This window comes from Capsicum annuum, chromosome 4 (genome assembly GCF_002878395.1).
Source record: "Capsicum annuum cultivar UCD-10X-F1 chromosome 4, UCD10Xv1.1, whole genome shotgun sequence".
Taxonomy (NCBI): Eukaryota; Viridiplantae; Streptophyta; class Magnoliopsida; order Solanales; family Solanaceae; genus Capsicum; species Capsicum annuum.
In genome coordinates this window covers 219,546,560-219,567,163 of record NC_061114.1, presented here as the reverse complement: position 1 = coordinate 219,567,163, position 20,604 = coordinate 219,546,560, and the positions used below count along the sequence as shown (strand labels likewise).

General features: G+C 32.3%; 3 protein-coding genes across 11 annotated transcripts; all 3 read left to right on the top strand.

Annotated features, from left to right (window-relative positions):
• Window positions 1–8,387: 8,387 nt before the first annotated feature.
• Window positions 8,388–12,429, top strand: LOC107867261 (kinesin-like protein KIN-7N). 5 transcript variants are annotated; one of them, XM_047411099.1, is made up of 9 exons: window positions 8,390–8,798; window positions 9,441–9,550; window positions 9,797–9,865; window positions 9,946–10,005; window positions 10,100–10,252; window positions 10,709–10,969; window positions 11,396–11,482; window positions 11,707–11,865; window positions 11,954–12,238. In XM_047411099.1, exons 3-9 carry the CDS (start codon window positions 9,854–9,856, stop codon window positions 12,188–12,190), a joined length of 969 nt encoding a protein of 322 aa, XP_047267055.1. In that variant the 5' UTR covers window positions 8,390–8,798; window positions 9,441–9,550; window positions 9,797–9,853; the 3' UTR covers window positions 12,191–12,238. The 5 variants fall into 5 exon arrangements, with proteins under 5 accessions (XP_016568908.1, XP_047267055.1, XP_016568907.1 ...); XM_016713421.2 differs by having other exon boundaries at window positions 8,390–8,867; XM_016713420.2 differs by having other exon boundaries at window positions 8,390–9,359.
• A 93-nt stretch (window positions 12,430–12,522) lies between these two features.
• LOC107867262 (transcription termination factor MTERF9, chloroplastic) lies at window positions 12,523–14,557 on the top strand. The gene has a single exon (XM_016713423.2). The coding sequence runs from the start codon at window positions 12,780–12,782 to the stop codon at window positions 14,421–14,423; it is 1,644 nt and encodes a 547-aa protein (XP_016568909.1). The 5' UTR covers window positions 12,523–12,779; the 3' UTR covers window positions 14,424–14,557.
• A 2,518-nt stretch (window positions 14,558–17,075) lies between these two features.
• On the top strand, window positions 17,076–18,851 carry LOC107869469. Of its 5 annotated transcripts, none has more exons than XR_007054696.1 (4): window positions 17,076–17,888; window positions 18,015–18,138; window positions 18,205–18,294; window positions 18,382–18,851. XR_007054696.1 is itself a non-coding variant. In XM_016716007.2 (3 exons), the coding sequence occupies exons 1-3, from the start codon at window positions 17,436–17,438 to the stop codon at window positions 18,819–18,821; spliced, it is 1,017 nt and encodes a 338-aa protein (XP_016571493.2). In that variant the 5' UTR covers window positions 17,078–17,435; the 3' UTR covers window positions 18,822–18,851. The 5 variants fall into 5 exon arrangements, 1 of the variants encoding a protein (XP_016571493.2); XR_007054698.1 differs by having other exon boundaries at window positions 17,992–18,138; XR_007054697.1 differs by having other exon boundaries at window positions 17,992–18,294.
• Window positions 18,852–20,604: the final 1,753 nt, after the last annotated feature.

Below are 20,604 nucleotides of genomic sequence, written 5' to 3'. Positions count from 1 at the left end.
ACAGCAGAAAATGAGTCAGAGGTTAATGATGTGGATAAATCAAAATTAGATCAACAATATATGACTCCGATCCATATTCCTGAGAGAGTAAATGATGAAAGCAATGCTGATCAAAATTTGCCTAACTCTCAGATCACTCTTCCTGATGAGCTTCTTTCCAGTCTTAATGCGTATGTCAATCTTGAACGCAGTATAATCGTATATCCATCGGCAAATGAAGCACAATAAATGCCAATGCATGTTCAGCACTGTAGACTGCAATTTCATGAGCATTGTTAGAAAGTTATTTGATGTGTATGAAGTGAATGATGCATCTCTTAATGCTGGTGGAAAGGAATACCATCTGAATGAGTACATAAGTGGATTCCGCATGCATGCTACAGTGCCATGGCATACGATTGATCATATGTTTATTCCTGTTCACGTAAAGGAGAAACATCATTGGGTTCTTTCCGTTATATCTTTCAATCATAGGTGCATTTATGTATATGATTCTTTGTCTGCTGCTGGTCATGATGCTATGGTGCTTAGTGAAATTGAAAAGTTAGCGGAGGTTATACCTATATGTCTCATTGTATGTAATTTCTACGAGAATAAGGGTATTGACATCGACAATCATCATAATTATAAATTAAATGATAAGATGGATCCGTTTGGTGTTTCAGTTGTGGAGAATGTGCCTCAACAACCAAGTGGCAGCTTGTAAGTAATGATATACATATTACTTGTATATATACATATGCATTAAACATGTAATAACTTTTTACTTATTTATGTATGTATTTGCAGGGACTGTGGCTTATATATGGTTACGTATGCCGAGTGCCTTACCTTTGGTAAAGGTGTTCCATCAGTTGATTTTGATTCAGATCTTTTTCGCATAAGATACGGTTCACTTTTGTGGAATTATGGTACTAAAAAAGCAGAAGCGGAGGTACAAAGTGATGATGAAGCACCAATGAAGCCTCTTCGGGAAATTGAGTTAACAGAAGGCACTGAAGTGCATGATATTTGATCTATATTTTACTTTTTGAAGTTAAAAAAATTTAAGATTAGATGGATAAACAATATTTTTTGAAAAATTTCATGGGATTTATATGTTACTTTAATGGTCGAACATGGTATGTTAATGTTCCTTTATTGTTATGTTAAGTTTATGATGTTTAATCTTTTAATTTTCTATTTTTAATGGTTATTATATGTCTTTATAAACTGTTCTATGTAGTTTTTCATATGTATTTTTTTAATGAATGTGAATATTTGTGAAAATACATATGCTTATTCCAGTTAACATATGTATTTTTAACATACATATGCTTATTCCAGTGAACATTTGTATTTTTAACATTCATATGCACTTTCAATTAACAAAGTAATTGTTAACACATGCACATTTCAGTGAAAATATGTTATTTTTTCAATACATATTAACATTACATTGAACAACTATATTCTTAACATAAATATGTCATTTCAGTCAATAAATGTATTTTTTTTTACATATATATGATCATTACAGTGAGAATTTGTATTTTAAAAATACATTACCATATATAATTCATATGTATTTTTTTTATTACATTTCCATATATACGTGTCTTGTTAATACACATACAGGCATATTTATTTTTGTTCAGATTTTTATTTGTAATTTTGAAAGAGGCACATTATTGTTAATACTAATGTTCATTTCGTTTTCATTTTTATTTTCGTCTAATGCAAAAATAATTTTTTTTCAAAATAAGTATCGCTCCTTTTATTACATATTCAAACATATGTTTAATGCAAAAAATATATGTATATATAATATAAAATTAAATATTTGTACTTTAACAAATTAACAAGTTCAAGCTTATGAAAGTGCAACATCTGAACACTAACAAATTATCAATATCAATAAAAGGTTCAACATCCAAAATGATACAACTCAAATTGAAAATAAATAAAGTAAATGAAATTTGACTCAAAACATGATCAAATTTATCATTTGTTGTATTTCCTACATGAACGTCTATTGTGACCTTTTAATCCACATGAACTACAACAATTTTTGCTTTTATTTTCAAACATATCTCTTCCTGATTTATCACGCTCCTCCTTTGCAGGTCTTTCAGGGGGACGCTTGTATTTCGGGGGCAAAACTACCTCGTTCAATATTTTCTTCGGTATCACCCAATCATCTTGATGTGGTAGAGGATATACAGGAAGATCATACGTTCTGAAAACAGTTTTTGGCTTGTATAGGTTAGAGCAACATGGTCACTTTTCAAGATTCTTGCTATCAAGTACAGCACACGCATGCACACATGATATCTCATCCAATTGGAACGCATGACAAGAACATTTTTTTCCTTTAGGCAAACAATAAAATATTTCTCCTTGTCGTGGACTGTATAGACGTACTCTGAGGTTGGGATAACCTGAAAATATTAATACATAAAAAATTTTTAAAAAAATATTGACAGTACAATTTGCTACAATTTAACAAATCTATTTTTTAAAAGCAGCATATGTATATTAATATGTCTACTTATGATATACATATTTTTTTCCCATTACAGCACACATATGTTAAGATTTTACTAATTAGTATATGAAGATATGTAACATACAGCACATCAAAATTCAAGAACAGTTAATTTAATGATTATATCTATTTCATCATACCTTCATACGTGTACACTAAGCTTTATTCTGTTGGAGAATTGCCTGAAATTTTCCAATTAGATATGTGTGTGTGTACTATGCCTCCTGTCTGTTTTCACAGTTCCATTTATCAAACATCAATCTAACTTCCTCTAAAAGATCGTATATTGAAAGTTCTCTAGCCGATACTAGTGCGGCATTAATTGACTCTGCAATATTTAATGTTAGAGTCCATCTCCTATGAACTGTTGCATATGACCTAGCCCACTTATTGTATCTCGCCAATTCCAAGTAATTCTTCACCCTAACATCAGCTACCTCCACTTTCTTCATTAACTGGTGAAATTCAGACTTTACTATGATTTTTTCATGGTATAGAAGATTTTCGTCAATGCATCATGTGACTTTCTAAAGTTTTTTTTCACATTACCCAATAGATGTCACATACAAGCGTAATGTGGTACCTTATTGTACATATTAGCAACAGCTTTTATAATGCTTGCATTACAATTGAAAACTACACACATATGTTCTCTTTCATCGTATGCTTCCTTTAGATTCTCAAAGAACCATGTGCAGGATGCATCATTTTCAAAATCTAGTATTCCATATGTCAACGAAAATATATGGCCTGAACATGGAACAAAGACATTAAATGACGTTATATATAGACATAAAAAAATTCATATGTATTTTGTAAATACATACAGCTGGATACAACTATAGCTGAAATTTTACACATAAATATAATTCAGAGCTATAATACATATATATATATAGCTGGAACCATATCTATCTCCCGATCAACACCAAAAAGAAATTGAATAACTATTCTATAAAGAAATATAGCTTGCCAAATATGTGAATGCAATTTATTTCATTAAAAATAGTTCACAAATTTAATATAAATACATATATTTGAAAACATAACAAATACCTAGTACAAAGATAAATATGCTACATATATATATTATAAACACCTACAGTTGTTTATAGAGTTAAATACATGTTGAGAATAGCTTACCGGCTCCACCCATAGTACAGGCAGCTATAAATGTGCCATTGTACAGTCCTCTGAGATAATTTGCATCAACAACTATCATAGGTCTACAGTGATTGAACCCTTGTATGAATGTAGTTAGTGCGACAAAAATATATAAAAACTCATTATCTTCATGCTTTTTCATTCGTATATGTGAACTTGGATAAGTAGTGTTAAAAACATGAATGTATGCAGGTAGTTTCTCGTATGATGTCGACGGTTTTCCTCTCAAATCTTTAAGTGTTTGTTTCTTAGCGTAACAACACATAATATTTGTCAAATCCATACCAAGGTCTTCCTTCATGTCACTTCTGATTTCAGTCGCACTGTATTTTCTTTTGTGATTTTTAAACTTTTGTTTCACTATACCTCCAAATAACTTACTAGTAGCATGAAACTTAGGATAAATCTTATCCTTTATCGGACATGTGTGTTCTGGTAAGAATTCTCTAACACAAAATATTCCTGATTTGTTGATATCAGATGCCGGGAATAAAAAATCACAATTACGGAATTTGCATAATAATGTGTAACTGTAAAAAAAAGTTACGATGAAATGTATTTTACCACATAGAAAAATAAAAAATTTAATATATATGTATATTGTAAACACATATGCTGCAATACAATTTAACCTGGAAACAATAAATTTTATATACATGACAAACTTATCAGGTTTTACTTGATCTAACAGATAGTGATTGAAACTTCTCTCGAATTCTGTAATCCTTCATCATAGATTTTAACACCCTTTTCGAGATATAAACTTGTTCAACCTCAATATATTTGTGATGTGGGTCCGAGATAATTACTTTAGTTGCATCAATATCCAATACATACAAATATTCATCTGAAGTAGTAACTATCAACGCTCTTTCAGTACTTGTATTCACAACGTTACGCGCAATGATAGACAAATTCATACTCACAGCATTAGATATTGATGAACTAAAAAATGCGTTGAAACTATCCTTTTCTGAAACACTAATGTACAAAGGCAAAGCACTCTTTGACTTTACCTCCCTTTTCTGCATAATGTAGACCTTCAATCCCATGTCATTACGTATACATATTTCACCTTCAATATCTGTTAACTGATATTCAATTTGAAGACTTTTGCATATCAAATCGACATCCATATGCGAAGCTAGTGGTTCGTATAGTTGGTTGTACGAAGCGTTTATGCTCAACAATATTGCATCACTGATGTAATCTTCATATTGTTGTTCAATGTTGTTCATACTACCATTGTGTTTAATGAAAACAGGTATGCTTCCCATCGTCAAGGTCCAGAACACTACAAAACGTTAAATACAAATTCATTTATATAATATGTACTGCATACAATTAATAATTTGTATAAACACAACAAAAAATCAAATTCCAACTCAGAATTAATGTTTCAGTCGAATAATATGTATCATCTACTAAAATTTAAATTTAACGTTTAAGAAGTTTAATTTAGTTTCATACATACATGACGACAAGAAAATCTTTGATTTTGGCGAAAAAATGTAGACAACGAAATTTTAACCCATAACTTATAAAATTCAATATACGATCTAAAATTTTCAGCTTCATGATCATCAATCCATATTGTTATTAACTTTCAAAATATTTTTACAATTGCATAAATATGATCTCAAAGTTTATTTAACCATACCTGTAATTATGGGGTTGTTTATTCAAATACTACTCGTAAAATACAGATACTTTTCGTAAAATACAGACCTTCATCAACGATATTTCAATCTATCAGGTTTTTTTTTTTTTTGAATCTGCTTTTACGTGATGAATGTGGAAAACGATTTTTGAATTTGAACTTGTATATTAACGGTTAAGGTAAAAAAAAAAGTGTCATTAAAGGTAAAGGAATCTGTTGATTAAATGTTGTTTAAAATAAGGAATAATTTAATCCCTTAATTAACTCTAACTGATTAGATTTTAATAAGAAATGTTTTAACATATTTGTATATGTATTTTTATAGCAACCTTTTACTAAAATACAAAATACATATTGCTATTTTTCGTAATTTTGAAACTGTTGCTATAAAAGTTATAATACAGTTGCTATTTCTGAAATATTTCCAATAATAATTTGTATATTATGAGAATTGTAGGCCTAATAGGTTAGGGTTAGTATATTGTGGGCCTAGTAGGTTAGGATTAGCGCTTAATTAAGTTGGCTATTATCTTGTATATAAGTAATCTGCATTGATAATGAGAAGGCAGAGACACTTTAATATAATGTTTGATGAAAACAACAAGGGTACATACCGAAGCTAATAATTGCAAATTATAGCATCGATTTATATAAATCATAGGGGAAGAAAGAAAATTATATTAATTGAGACATAATCCTTGTACATATGATTTATGAAAAGGCATATAAGATTGTTGAGAGATAGATCATAGACTTAGAAGAGTCATTTTCCACAGACAACTTTTTTGAAGTCGAATACAATTATGATAAAATTCAAATAAGATTAAAAAAAATTGAGGCAAATCCTAACAAATAATAATACTATCTTCCATCACACTGCATGACTTCTTACATGAGAAATTTGACATGCTATTTTTCTTCTTCTTCTTCCTCTCAAATCCAAAATCAGCCTTACTTTTTCTTAAGCTCTTGGTGCACTCTTTAATGGCCATATCAAATGGATCATCATAACCTTGCTTCCTGCAAATCCTTCTGGATGAACTTCTCCAAAGTGGCGGCCGCGGCCATGGCGGTTGGAAAGCACACGGTGGTGGTGGAAGTTTTGTTGAAAAATCACCAGTGTCACAACTTTTTGTTGGTGTAATTTTGCTGACTCCTGGCTTTTTCTCCCAAGAAAATGGCACATTCCCTTGGGAATGAACTTTATTGTTAGTATTCATGATGATCTTGTAGAAGTATGAGTGGAAGACTTAGTTATATATACTTTTTGAAAATTTGATGAAAATTAATTCGAAGTTAAAGTAGGAAATCTAAGGTTAAAGATTTGATATTTTATAAATTAATATCTATATAAGATTTGTAGTCAAAATTAGATTAAATAGGAATAGATTTTCTAAGTTCTAGTCAAAATAGACTTATGTTTGCGATTTGACATTGGATAGTTATTTAATTAATACTTATCTAAATAAAATTTATAGTCAAAAGTAAATTAAATAGGAATAAATTTTCTAATTTCTAGTCAAAATTGCAAGGGTGTTACTATTTACTTTTTCATAATTTAAAGTTGGAGCAGAAAATTTAATTTATTTAAGATTTGATATTTGAGGAGTAGTTTATTTTGATTAATGCTTGAATAGAATTTTAGTCAAAATTAAATAGAAACAAAATTTCTAATTTCGAATTAAAATAGATTTAATACTGTTATGAACAAGCTAAGGGTGTTGCTATCTATTCATCTTTTCGCGAAAAAAAATCAATCTCCCAGAAGTCTGATGATACTTTTGACTTGTAGTACTAATTTGCTAGTGTAGGTGATGATTGTTTTTGGGTTTTTCACTTGGTGCTCGGTGTTTGATGTTCGGTATCCACATTCGAGTCCTGACTAATTCGTATAGCGCATTGCAGGGCTCATTTTGAAAGTGCCGTTCAGTATTTTCTCCATTTTCTATTGTTAAGACTCGAACTCGAGATCTCTAATTAAGAGTGGAATAGTGTCATCGCTGCACCACAACTCATATTGGTCAGTGATGAGTTAATTGCAACTTGAGGAGGTTGTTTGCCAACTCGTGGATTGTTGAGCTCATACAACTTTTGAAAATTTTCAATATTTGTTAGTGTTCATTCATCAATCATATCTTTGACAGAGTTCTATACATAGCTCATGTAGACACTTGATTAACAACTTTTGGATCATAGAATGTAAACTAAAACGTCATGGATCACCTTTCAGGCTTTTACATCGAAAAAGGCCAAAAAAAAGTACATATAACCAATTGAATTGTGGTATAATAAATAATTATGTTTAATAGGAGAAATATGAATGTTGGTGGAAAAAGTTATTTGCACATACCTCATATATTTTTAGAGTTATATTCATATAATGAATAACTCACTTAAATTGCATTTTATTTCTACATGACTTATATAATCAGTGAGTTTTACTCTCTCCGTTTTATAATAGTTGACATTCTTTCTAAAAAAATAAAACTTTAAAAGATAAATTAATTATTCACATAATATGTAAGTTTTTATAAAGTGATTTACATAATTTTAATTATATTTACGTAAAGGAAAAAAACAAGTTAAATTTTTATTATATAACTCTTTTTTTGAACGAGTTAAAAAATATAAAAATGTATAACTCTCTTTTTAAGAGAGTTATGCTAAAAAAAATGCATCTCTGTTCTAAAGAGAGTTATGTTAAAAAAAATGCATAACTCTCTTTTTAAGTGAGTTATGCATATTTTCTGAAAATTGACTCCGTTTGATTACTTTCGTTAAAAACAATGCATACAACTCTTTTTTTAAAAGAGTTAAACATATTTTGGTCATACTTTAAAAATATGATATATTTTGATATTTTTTTTTAGTTCCATAACATATTTTGATTCCCAAGTGATATAAAAACTTCAGTTTTTTTAGAAAAAAAAAAATAGTACCTAAAAGAGAGCCAATTTCCTAAAGAAAAAGGCTATAGAGCAATAAAGGAATAATATATACATAATGGACAAATTAAAAATAATCCATGTCTCAAGACTTGCATGGACTCCCTTTTATTATCTTAAAAGATCTTGAAAATAGGAAGTTCAAACCAACAATCAGCGAATCGCTCTAATCTATCACTATGTAATATATACTAATTAATATTAACAGCCAATCGCTCTAATATATCACTATGTAACACTAATGAATATCGTCTTCCATCACAGTACTGCGTGACTTCTTACATGAGAAAATTGACATACTATGTACTATTTTTCTTCTTATTCTTCCTCTTTCCAAATCCAAAATCAGCTTTACTAATTAAACCACCAAAACAATTGTTACATTTTCTTGAGCTCTTTGTGCACTCTTTTTGGGCCATATAGAATGGATCATCTTGTTTCTTGAAATTCCCACTTCTCAACAGCGTCGGCGCGTGGAAAGCACACGGCGGAAGTGGAATATGTAGGTTGTGGAATGGTCCAACCTTTGATTTTTCTGGCACTGGACATGGTGGTGGTGGAAGTTCTTTTGGTGAAATTTCTGTTGGTTTATTAGTTAATACTTTACTAACTCCTGCCTTTTTCTCCCAAGAAAAGGGCACGTTAGGGTTTGAATGAACCTTCTTGTTAGTACTCATAATATTGTTATAATTTTAAACAAAAGATTATTGAAGACTTTTGTTGATAATTGAAGTGTGTGTAACTCTCTTTATATAGAGAGGGACCCAAATTATAATCTGAATTTGTGTAGGACAGTCCTACTTTGAAAGGGATAGGGCTCCCTAAATCCCACTTCAAGAAGGAAAGGGATCCTAATCCTAATTAAAATCAGTTATGGATTTATAAAAGGGTCTTTTCTAGGGCTATGCAAAAATCGAACCAACCGATAAACCGAATCGATAAAAATGTTATTGGGTTATCTCCATGCACAGAACAAATGTGTTACTGATAATGTACTTGAGCGGGGGACACATTCCTTACCGTGACAGTAAACTCACTCGCATTCTTCAACCTGCTCTGGGTGGTAATGCTAAAAACTTTAATAATTTGCACAGTAGCACCAAAAGAGGTAACCTAGTTTTTATTACCCATGTTGTGACAGCAGAAATCAATTGCACATCAGTTTAAAGAGTTCAATACATAGAGGAATCAAAGGGAACACTCCAATTTGCTAGCAGAGCTAAACGGATCACCAACTGTGTTCAAGTGAATGAGGTCTGCCTCCATTTAATATTCTTTTTATGTAATTACTAGTTCATGATCCACTCTAGAGAAGCAGTATAGAGCATTCTTTAACTGGTTGCAGTTTTCATCATCTTAAAACTCACAAGTTTCATCCTTGTAAAGTCCTTCGTTGCAGATTTTCTTCCAGTGGAACCAAATAATGGAACTTCTTATTAATTTCTCGTTTGTTCCTTTGAATTTAAAGGCAGAGCTTATCGTAGTTCAACTTCTTTGTAGATACTAAATGATGCAGCCTTATTAAAGCGGCAAAAAAGGGAAATTGAGGAACTACGCATGAAACTTCAGGTGAGTGTCTTGTCTCTCAGGATTTATATATTCATAAGTTGCATAAAAATATCTTATATGGTATGAAACCTCCTACACAGGGATCACATTCCGAGGTGCTTGAGCAAGAGATACTAAAACTCAGAAATGACCTACTGACGGTAATTATCATTACTTTTTTCTTGTTTTTGTTAGGAGAGAAAGACTGATCTTCTCTTACGCTGACATGGCTTGTGACTATTATTCATTTATCAGTACGAATTAGAGCGAGAGAAGCTTTCCATGGAGTTGGAGGAGGAGAGAGGATCACAGAAAGAGCGAGAGCAATGCATCATTGAGCAACAGAAAAAAATCCATAATCTCAGTAATCTTACATCCGTCTCAGACTCTAATGGGCATGTTAAACAGGTAGAAGATGTGAATTCAGCTGCTGTGGACTTCCTTAGACGATCTTGTTCCTTTGAATTATCCCGAGCTCAGCTCCTTTCTAGAATTTCAGCTGCCATCCCATGCATGAGGGTGATATTGTACAGCTTTTACCAGTGTTGCCAGCTTTTACCATTTGAAATTTCTGCGGTTTTAACATTTTTTATCTCCTTTGAATCCCTTTTATGTTTTGAACTTTGTTATCCAAAAGAATGGTTTGTATAGCAGAGATTTGTCTGCCACGACGACTGTACAAAGGAAGCATATAAGTTGATAATGGTTTGTATAGGAGAGATTTGTAGTTCTTATTTAAATTTACTACCAAAAAGTAGATAATGGTTTCCCTCATGCAGTTTATTGGAGAGCTCTAGTTTGAATGACTATAATTTCCGTTTTATGAGTATGGTACTGATTACTGAATTTCTATTCTTAAACCAGGAGGAAAGCGGTAACAGCAACAGTTTCCAAGAAGATGCTTTTAGTACCCCTTGTTTGAAGATGGTTCCCAATGCCTTTGTTGCTAAGAGATCACAATGGTCTCAACAGGAAGAATACAGCCCTATGCCAGATGCCTTTTGCAATTTTGCAGATGAAGATACACGGATGAAAATGAATAAAGGCTTTGTTGCTGATCTTGATTCACTTCACATAACTCCAGCAGTGAAAGTTAAATTATCTTTGCCCGATGATGAAAATGATGTGAGTCCACTTTCACATACATATGCTGCAATCTTAATTCTTACCAAACTTATGTCCACAGCTACTTCTAGTAGTTTTGCATTGTGATCCAGTATAGTTACTCTCTCTTTCCCAACAGAATGCAGGATAACTTGCTTTACATTAATTTCAATTACACCGGGAAAGTTATTGTGCACAATCTGATGGGCAAATAGTTATTAACACAAATTTTTGATGGTTCTCACCCTCTATCTATAACTGCTTTATTAGCACTTCGACGGCCAATAGGTAGAGAATTGCTCAATCATCTTTTTCATCTAATAGTTGTGAACATGAATTCACTGCTTTGGATATTATTTATTTGCAGTTCCATTCATCCTCCAGTTACTTAACAAATCTTTATTCTTGATAAACAAAGTTTGTAAGACTTATCAGAATTTGTACCAGGATTTGTCAATAGAGAATTATAAGCAAGAGGTACAGAATCTCAGAAGGCAGTTGGAACTTGTTTTAGAGGAAAGAGATGAACTTAGGGTGAGTATATTTTGAGACCGTTTTCTGTTTAAGACGAGATTCCTTATTGAGATGTGTTCAATACATTAATCCTTCCTGGTTCAAGTTCTTTTCAAGAGTCTAAATTTTGAGTAATATCACTTATAAAGTACAGACCAGTCGTTTGAGGAGACACATGACAAACTATTTTCTTTTGTTATGCTGCATTAAGTTCTCAGCTTATACTTTAAATCTTTATTTTTCAGAGAGACCATACAGAACAAGTATCACTAAATAAACAGCTAAAAAGTGAGGTATCTGAACTCCAGCAAGAGGCACTTTTGATCCGTGAGATCCCTCAAAGATTGTGCGAGCCTGTGACGACTTGTAAAGATATATACAAGGACGTCTTTTCAGTGATACAGGTAATGCCTGCTTATAGTGTAAGTTGTCTAATCACTGCGGCTGGTTAAGTTCTTTTGTAATATCTGCCTTTTCTTGTTCTTTGAACAGAATTTTGTAGCTACGGACAAATATGGAATGGCGAAATTGCTCTCTACAACAAATGTGATCGGTACTTGTCTTTTTACAGCTCTCGAATCTCACTTCTCAGAAGCTATGGATAGCGATAAGTCGTACTATCAGATGATGAAATTTCAGGGAATCCATCAGCCAGCTCCGTACAGCTTCATAATAAATGAATTGTTGGATTTTGTCACACATATTAAGGAAAACACATTAAAGACATAAATTTAATACAAATTTTATTTTTACCCCAAAAAAAGAAAAAGTTGATCTTGTAATACCTTTTAAAAGTTAATTGATTGTCAAATCATAAGGGCAAATTTGAAAAAAAAATTCAATAATTCACTTATTTTGGAACACCAATAAATACCCTAACAATTCACTTATTCCGAAATGGAGGGAGTATTTCATATGAATTTTATTTCACTTAAAATAATATCTAAAGATTGTAAAATAAAAAAAAATTAAATTAAATTCAAAAAGAAAGAAGATTATCTACATTTTATTAAAAATATTTTAAAACTTTTTATCAAATATTCATATTAATAAATAAAATTTTCCCGATAATATTCAAGATAATACATTATAAGTAAATGACTAACATCTTATTAATTAAAATTACTTCTTACTTTTGTAAATAATAATATTACTACTTAATGTCTTTTATGAATATTACACTAAAAGAAGTACTACGTAAAATTAAAAAATAACTCTAAATTATTAATAATATTTTTATTATGCTCATATATTGTAGTATTAAAATTTAATTTTAGATCACCGAAACATTTGATATTTAATTTCTTTGACAAAACAAATGTGTTTGCTGAGATTTGACCAATGCAATCCCATCTCCTCACCCCAAAACCCAAACCCCAAGTGGACCAGTCTCTTCTGCATTTTTGTGAAGATAAGATGGCCACCCCAGCAACCCCTTCTCCTCCTCAAACATCCATGTACTTCCAAATCCCCTAATTTTAGGGTTTTAGAGTATATTCCTTGCTTTTATTCCTACTCCTTCCTCTTCATCCTTTTCACTAATAACAATATGGCAGCAGCAGCTATTTTTATAACCTGCAACTCAATCAGTTTTCCCGGTTCAGGCCCATTTAGAAGAATCCGTAACGGAAAGAGCTGTTTCTTCAGGCTTAATAGAATTTTTGTTGTCTCTTCACATACTAGTCAAAAGATTCTCAAGCCCAATAGAAGGTCTAGGAACGGCCAGCCAATGTCGCCTTATGACTCAGAGTCTGATGAAGATGAAGAAGAAGAAGAGGAGGATGTTTTGACTTCTGACGATGAATCTCTAGATGTGAGGGTTTCTGGCCAGGACGGGCAGCGCCTGAAGTTTCAGAATGCAACACTCATCAGACGAGACAGTCATCACTATTCGAATGCAAAATTGGGACACCGGTGGCAAACTCCTGAGATAACCCAAGATTGGAGAGAAAAGGAGGCAAGGAGAAGCTTGGCTAAGGACAGATTTAGTCATCTAGCAGAGGAATTGGATCTGGATGAGAGATGGTTTCCTCTTCTTGATTACCTTAGTACCTTTGGATTTAAGTACTCTCATTTCATCCAGATGTATGAAAGGCACATGCCTTCCCTTCAAATAAATAAGAGTTCTGTACAGGAAAGGTTGGAGTTCCTGTTGAGTGTTGGTGTCAAACATAAAGACATCAGGAAGATAATATTGAGGCAGCCTCAACTTCTTGAGTATACTGTGGAAAACAACCTGAAATCCCATGTCACATTTTTAACTAGTTTGGGTATTCCAGAATCTAGAATGGGTCAGATAATTACTGCAACTCCATCTCTTTTTTCTTATAGTGTGGAAAATTCATTAAAACCCACAGTGACTTACTTGCTTGAAGAGGTTGGTATCGAGAAGAATGACTTGGCCAAAGTTGTGCAGTTAAGCCCTCAAATTCTGGTGCAGCGGATTGACACTTCGTGGACATCCCGCTTCAATTTTCTCACTAGAGAATTGGGTGCACCCAGAGATAGTATTGTCAAAATGGTTAGGAAGCATCCTCAATTACTTCACTACAGCATAGAGGATGGATTGCTTCCCCGGATTAATTTTTTTAGGAGCATCGGAATGCGCAATTCGGAGATACTAAAAGTGCTAACTAGCATTACACAGGTCTTCTCTTTATCACTTGAGGGGAATCTGAAACCTAAGTACATGTACTTGGTTAATGAACTTGGCAATGAAGTGCGATCATTGACTAAGTATCCCATGTACCTAAGCTTGTCGCTGGATCAGAGAATTAGGCCACGCCATATGTTTTTGGTTTCTCTAAAGAGGGCTCCCAAGGGTAAATTTCCATTAAGTTCACTGATCCCAACTGATGAATCTTTTTGCCAGCAGTGGGCAGGGACTAGCTTGGACAAATATCTTGATTTTCGGCAGAGATTGCTTCTAAAGGAACTTGCCAGAAAATACGAAAGACGATAACATCTGGTAGCAGATCTCTGCCCTGCATACTTATTATAAGGCTAATTTTGTGAAAGGATTCTATAGCACTTGGATGACCCATATACGCAAGTATCTGTATTTATGTTTTCCAAAAGTTATTTTTCGTTTCTTAACTTGATACTGAATAATCTTCTTACTTTCAATCCTCATAATTCATTGCACGAACCAGATCATTTTCTTCTTTTTTTTTTTAAAAAAAAAGTTATTTAATAAAGTAGGAACGTTGTGCAAAAAAGAAAAAAAAAAAAAACGAAGAACAAGGAAAACGTTGCTGATTTTATATATTTGTGTAATATGCGACAAAAATGGAGGATTTTGGTAGAATTCCTCGTATTTGGACTCAAAGAGAAATGTAATTTTATAATAATAAAAACAAATTAAACAGCGTTTTGTCTCAACAATTATTGAGGAAATATGCTCCAAAATGCATATACAGCTTTGGTGATTTAATATTTTAATATAATAATGAAGATGGTGGTGATTTAATATATTAATGTTTGTTGGTACAGTAGAATCAAATGGTAGCTGATACATTATGTTTATACATCGTATTTACTCTTCATTTCTTTTTCCATACGTAGAACCTTATAATTCTTGACATATTAATCTTCTTTAGTACTGATTTAATCACGTCTTTAATTACACGAGTGATAAAGAAATGAAAGGTTTTGGGAAAGGCATCAACACCACCATATAGTTAAGGTGTATTGTTGGAATTTCACCTATAATTAAGGGTGGTACTTAAACGGTTTCCCAAAGGTATTTACATATATATGAAGTGAAAATGCTCATTGAATTATTTAACCATAATTAAGCAATATATAGTTGTATATGTTCTAGCATCGATCTTGTACCCCTTGGTTAGTGTATTGAATGGTCATTACTAATATTTACCTTTCATCATGCTCTTATCAAGATTTTACCATTGGAATTTGGAACTATATATGCACATTTGAATGAATTATTTAAAATGTTGGAAACGAAGTAGGTTTGAGTGTTATGTCACTATGTGGCTTTCAAAAAATATATACTATAGAATAAGCTCATATCATACTTTCCCGGCAAATTTGTTGTCAAAATTAAAGTAGTTTGCTAAGGGGCCTAAAAAGATAAGGGGGCATGAAAACGAAGTTTGAGGATGATGCAAATGCATATATGATAGTAGAGACAAATTATCCCTCTACTTATTTACCCAATTTTGTTGATTATGACTTGTGAATGAGTGAATTTTTTTTTTTTTTTCGAAAAAATGTGTTCGATATTATATTCCATATAGTGCAAATATTTATTTTTCCTTTAGGGTTTGTTAAGGTTTAGAAGAAAATTATGCAAAAATCAATAATATAACTAAAAGGGGTTAGTACGATATTATTTTATTCTAAGTTGAGGGTCTATCGAAAATAATCTTTTTATCTCTACGAGGTAAGAATATGATTTGCGTGCACTTTACTCTCCTCGAATCTAACACGTCTGATTATATTGATTATGTTGTTGTTTGTAGGAGTTAATAAGATGTGAATTGTAATGTAAGATTATTTAATATTAAACTCTTGGTTGTTGTTTTAAAAGTTATTAAGTATGCAATGATATTTTAAAACACAATAAAAGGGCAGCCTAATGCACTAAAATTTTCGTTATGTTGTGGTCCAAGAAAGTATCGAACGACGAAGGTCTATTATACACAGTATTATCTAACCTATTGATTTGCAAAAGGCTGTTTTAAAATAACAATGCAGAAATTAATTAATTTTATTGCGTCGACAAATTAGTAATTAGTCACATTACCAAATTAAACCAGCCGTGCAGAAGTCTTCTATTTTCGCTTTTGTTTCTTTGTTGCTCTCTAACAAAATCCTAAAGCTATCAGGAAAACATACTATACTAAATCCAAGTCCTATTTTGCTTTTTTCTGTTCTTCTTTTCCCTTTAATTTAAGTTCACTACACTAATAGAGTAAAAGAATATTTGTAAAATTATGTCAACAATAAAATAATTACAAGTAAATCTCTCTAATAATCATTAATCGGACACGTAATAAAATCGTAACTCTATTATGATCCTTTGCACTCTTTTCAGTGGATCGATAAATAGATTTGACTCTCCAGCTCGGGCCTATATGATATGACGGATCAGACAATCAGTGGGTTCATTTTATCATATATTTTCTCCGTTTCATTATATTATATGTGTCGTCATTTCATTTTTTATCCGTTCCAAAAATAATATTCCCTTTCATTATTTGGTAATTATTTAAAGGCACACAATTACATTTTACCCTTATTGGTCCCACTTAATTAAAAAAATAATAGTACATTGTGTTAAGAAAGGACAATTTGATAAAAAACATCAAGTCTTTACTTATTTCTTAAACTTCGTGCCTGATCAAATGACGCCACATAAAATGAGACGGACAAAGTATTTGATATATCACACTAGATAAACATCATACGTGGAATATGATTCGCTCTCAAAATCTCATGCTAAAGAAAAGAAAGTGGACGTTCGAAACATCTTCGTCAAGGCTTAATATTCAGAAGGCTGGTAAACACGCGCTAAATTATTAATATGTAAAATCTTACTTTTTGGGGGTGAGGTATGATAGCTTTAACTATATAAACACCAAGCTAACTCATTGATTTTAGATTACATGGTTACAAAAGAGTTAGGTAAAAAGATAAATAATAGTACTGTACTCCGTTAATATGAAAAATCCAATATATTCTTGCACAAAAAGTGAATCATCTTATTGTCTTTTCTCCAATGCCCCATCCCTTTAAATTTAAATCTGCTCTGCTATTCTATTCTTCTTTTTATCTCTCTGATCCAAACACTTTGTTTTGTCATAAAAACTTAGACAAGTGCATGCCTACATTAATTGTCTCTCCCTATTAAAGCCCAATTCCTTACCCATTTTGCTCTATCCAACAATTCCCATTTAGTCATTCAAATTTTATTACCAATTCTAGCTAGCTACCTACATAGTTCAAAATTATGTCAAAACAACTTGGACAATTCCTTCAAGAACAACAAGAACCATTTACCTTAGAACTTTATCTTCTTGAAAGAGGTCAATTTAGAAACAAACACCTTACTTCAGATGGCGATTTTCGGTGTTGTTCTATTAATTCTAGTACTAATTTCTTGAAGAGATCAGCTAGCTGTGGTGCAAAGAAGAGAAGACAAGTACTCATTCTTAATTGTTCAAAGATTGTAAAGTCAGTGTTCAACAAGCTTGTTATTACCATTAACCATAACCAAAAAAACAAGAACTTGGCAAATGATCAAGAACAGTACCACAACAATTCTACAAATGATGATCAGAAATTTTCTTCAGCTAGTAGAACTACTCTCTTTCATTCTTGTTCTGATTCTAGTGATGCAGATGAAGTAGAAAATTTATCATCAACGCAAGCGGCAGATGACAACTTTCTACATGAAAAACAGGTAAAAATTTGGTTTTAAGCCACTAAACATGCAGATGCAGACACTTACTAGGTGAAATTGTTACCAAAAAATTATTTTTGTGACTTTACTGTTATGAATTCAGATTGGTTGTGGATAAGGTAACAGGTTTTTGAAGAGAGAAGAAAGCTAAGATTGGATTTTCTTGAAGAAAGTAAGCAACTTAGCCCTGTGTCAGTTCTAGATGAAACTGAATCTTCTGACGATGATCATTCTCCACATGTCAAAAGTAGTAAGTACATTGACATTACTACTTTTTTTTGTCTTGATAACAACTTTAGCTTCCGTTTTTCCATAGATTTTGAAGTTGAAACGTGAACCTTTGAGTTCTACAAATTGATCAAATTTCATGACCAAACAGATACTTGAAGATAAATCTTTTTCAAAGGTCAAACACTAGCTTAGTTTCTCATTGAATTTAGATTACATTTACATTTTACAACTTCAACTTGAACTAGTTTTTATGAAAAAACAGAACAAGGATGTCCCAAGGCAAACAAACAAGAGGAATTTTCAAGGCCATCAGTTTGTAATTCAGGGGAAACAAGTCCTGAGTCTCAGTACATTAAGAACAAGAAAGCAGTACAACAATCAAGACAGCTCCTTTTCGACTGTGTTAGAGAAGTGGTGGATAATCAAAGAGATAAACATACCCAGAAAGATGAATTTCAGAGAATATTAGGAGCTGAGCAACTATGGGAGCTTCTATTACAGAATATTTGGTTATGGAGCCAAGAATCCATAAATGAAACTAATATCAACCACTTGATGCATTTTGATATGTTGAATTCTTTTGAATTGTCAAGTGGTGTTGAGGAGAAAAGGGAAATTGGTAAAGTGGTTAGTGATTTAATTTTTGTTGATATTAGTAATGAGATTGTACTAGACATGTTTAATTGTTATTCTTCAAGGTGAATTTAGAAGGGAAAAAAATAGTTACAATCATAGAGCTTTTCTAGCAAGTGTCTTTTTTCTTGTTTTTGTTATTAGTTCTTTCAATCTTGTTAGTAGTTGCTATTATGCAAGCTGTTAGGAAGGTTTAGTTTAACAACTCATGATATCTAACAACTCTAGGATATAGTATTCCTAACTAGCAGAATCCAATGTGTAAGAAACTCACTTACATCAAGGAACAACACACATATAAAATCAAGAAAGAAATTTGGAAATAAAATAGATGACACACAAATTTAACGTGGAATTTCTTAACTACTATCTCTCCGGCAGTCATTGTATCTTTGATATAATGATACTTCACACTAATATGCTTAGTCTTGGAGTGATAAGCATCATTCTTTGTTAGATATATTGCACACTGACTATTTGAGAACACAACAGTAGTATCTTGTGAAACACCAAGCTCAAGAATAAGACCACGTAACCATGTAGCCTGTTTCACACATTCAGTAGCCACAACTTACTCCGCTTCTGTAGTGGATAGAGCTGCAATAGATTACAAAGATGCTTTCCAACTAATAGAACTAGAACATAAAGTGAAGATGTACCCGGACAGAGATCTGTGTCTATCAAGATCACCACCATAATCAGAATCAACAAACCCAACAACATCATTAGATGTCACCTTGTTCCTATCAAAGACCAAACCAAGATTAACCGTACCTTTCAAGTATAAAAAAATCCACTTCACCACATCCCAATGGTACTTTCCAGGATTGTGCATATACCGACTTACCATACTCACCGCGTATGCAAGATCGGGTCTAGAGCAGACCATAGCATACATGAGACTGCCAACTGCACTGGAGTAGGGAACATTGGACATTATTTCAATTTCTTCCTCTGTTTTAGGACAGAATTCAGAAGATATCTTGAAGTGAGCTGCTAGAGGAGTTGAGACAGACTTGCTCTTACTCATATTGAACTTGTCAAGGATTTTCTGAACATATGTTTTCTGAGACAAGTATAGCTTTCCAGCTTGTCGTTCTCTAGAAATCTCTATTCCCAGAATCTTCTTTGCTGCACCAAGGTCCTTCATTTCAAACTCATTACTTAGTTGAGTTTTAAGCTTCTTGATCAAAGACATGTCTTTTGAAGTAATCAACATGTCATCCACATATAATAACAAGTAAATAAATGAACCATTTGAAGACTTTTGAAAATGCACACAATTATCATATTGATTTCGTGTGTAGCCCTTACCAACCATAAAAGTATCAAATCGCTTGTACCACTACCTAGGTGCTTGTTTAAGTCCATACAAGGACCTTTTCAAACGACAAATACGTTGTTCATTGCCCGGAACAACAAAGCCCTGAGGTTGCTTCATATAAATTTCTTCCTCCAATTCTCCGTGTAAAAAAGTTGTTTTAACATCTAATTGCTCCAATTCCAAGTCAAATAGTGCAACGAAGGAAAGAAGCACTCTAATGGAAGAATGACGAACAACGGGAGAGAAAATTTCATTAAAATCAATGCCTTCCTATTGATCAAAGCCTCGAACAACTAAATGAGCTTTCCATCTTGCATCTTCAACCCCAGGAATTCCTTCTTTCCATTTGTAGATCCATTTTCAGCTTAATGCACGACGACCGTTCGAAAGTTCACATAAATCCCATGTCCCATTCTTATGCAAACTTTCAATTTCTTCTTGCATTGCTATCATCCACTGGGATGAATTAGAACTGGTGATTGCCTCAGAATATGAAGTAGGTTCAACTTTTTCAAAAATCTCTTGTGC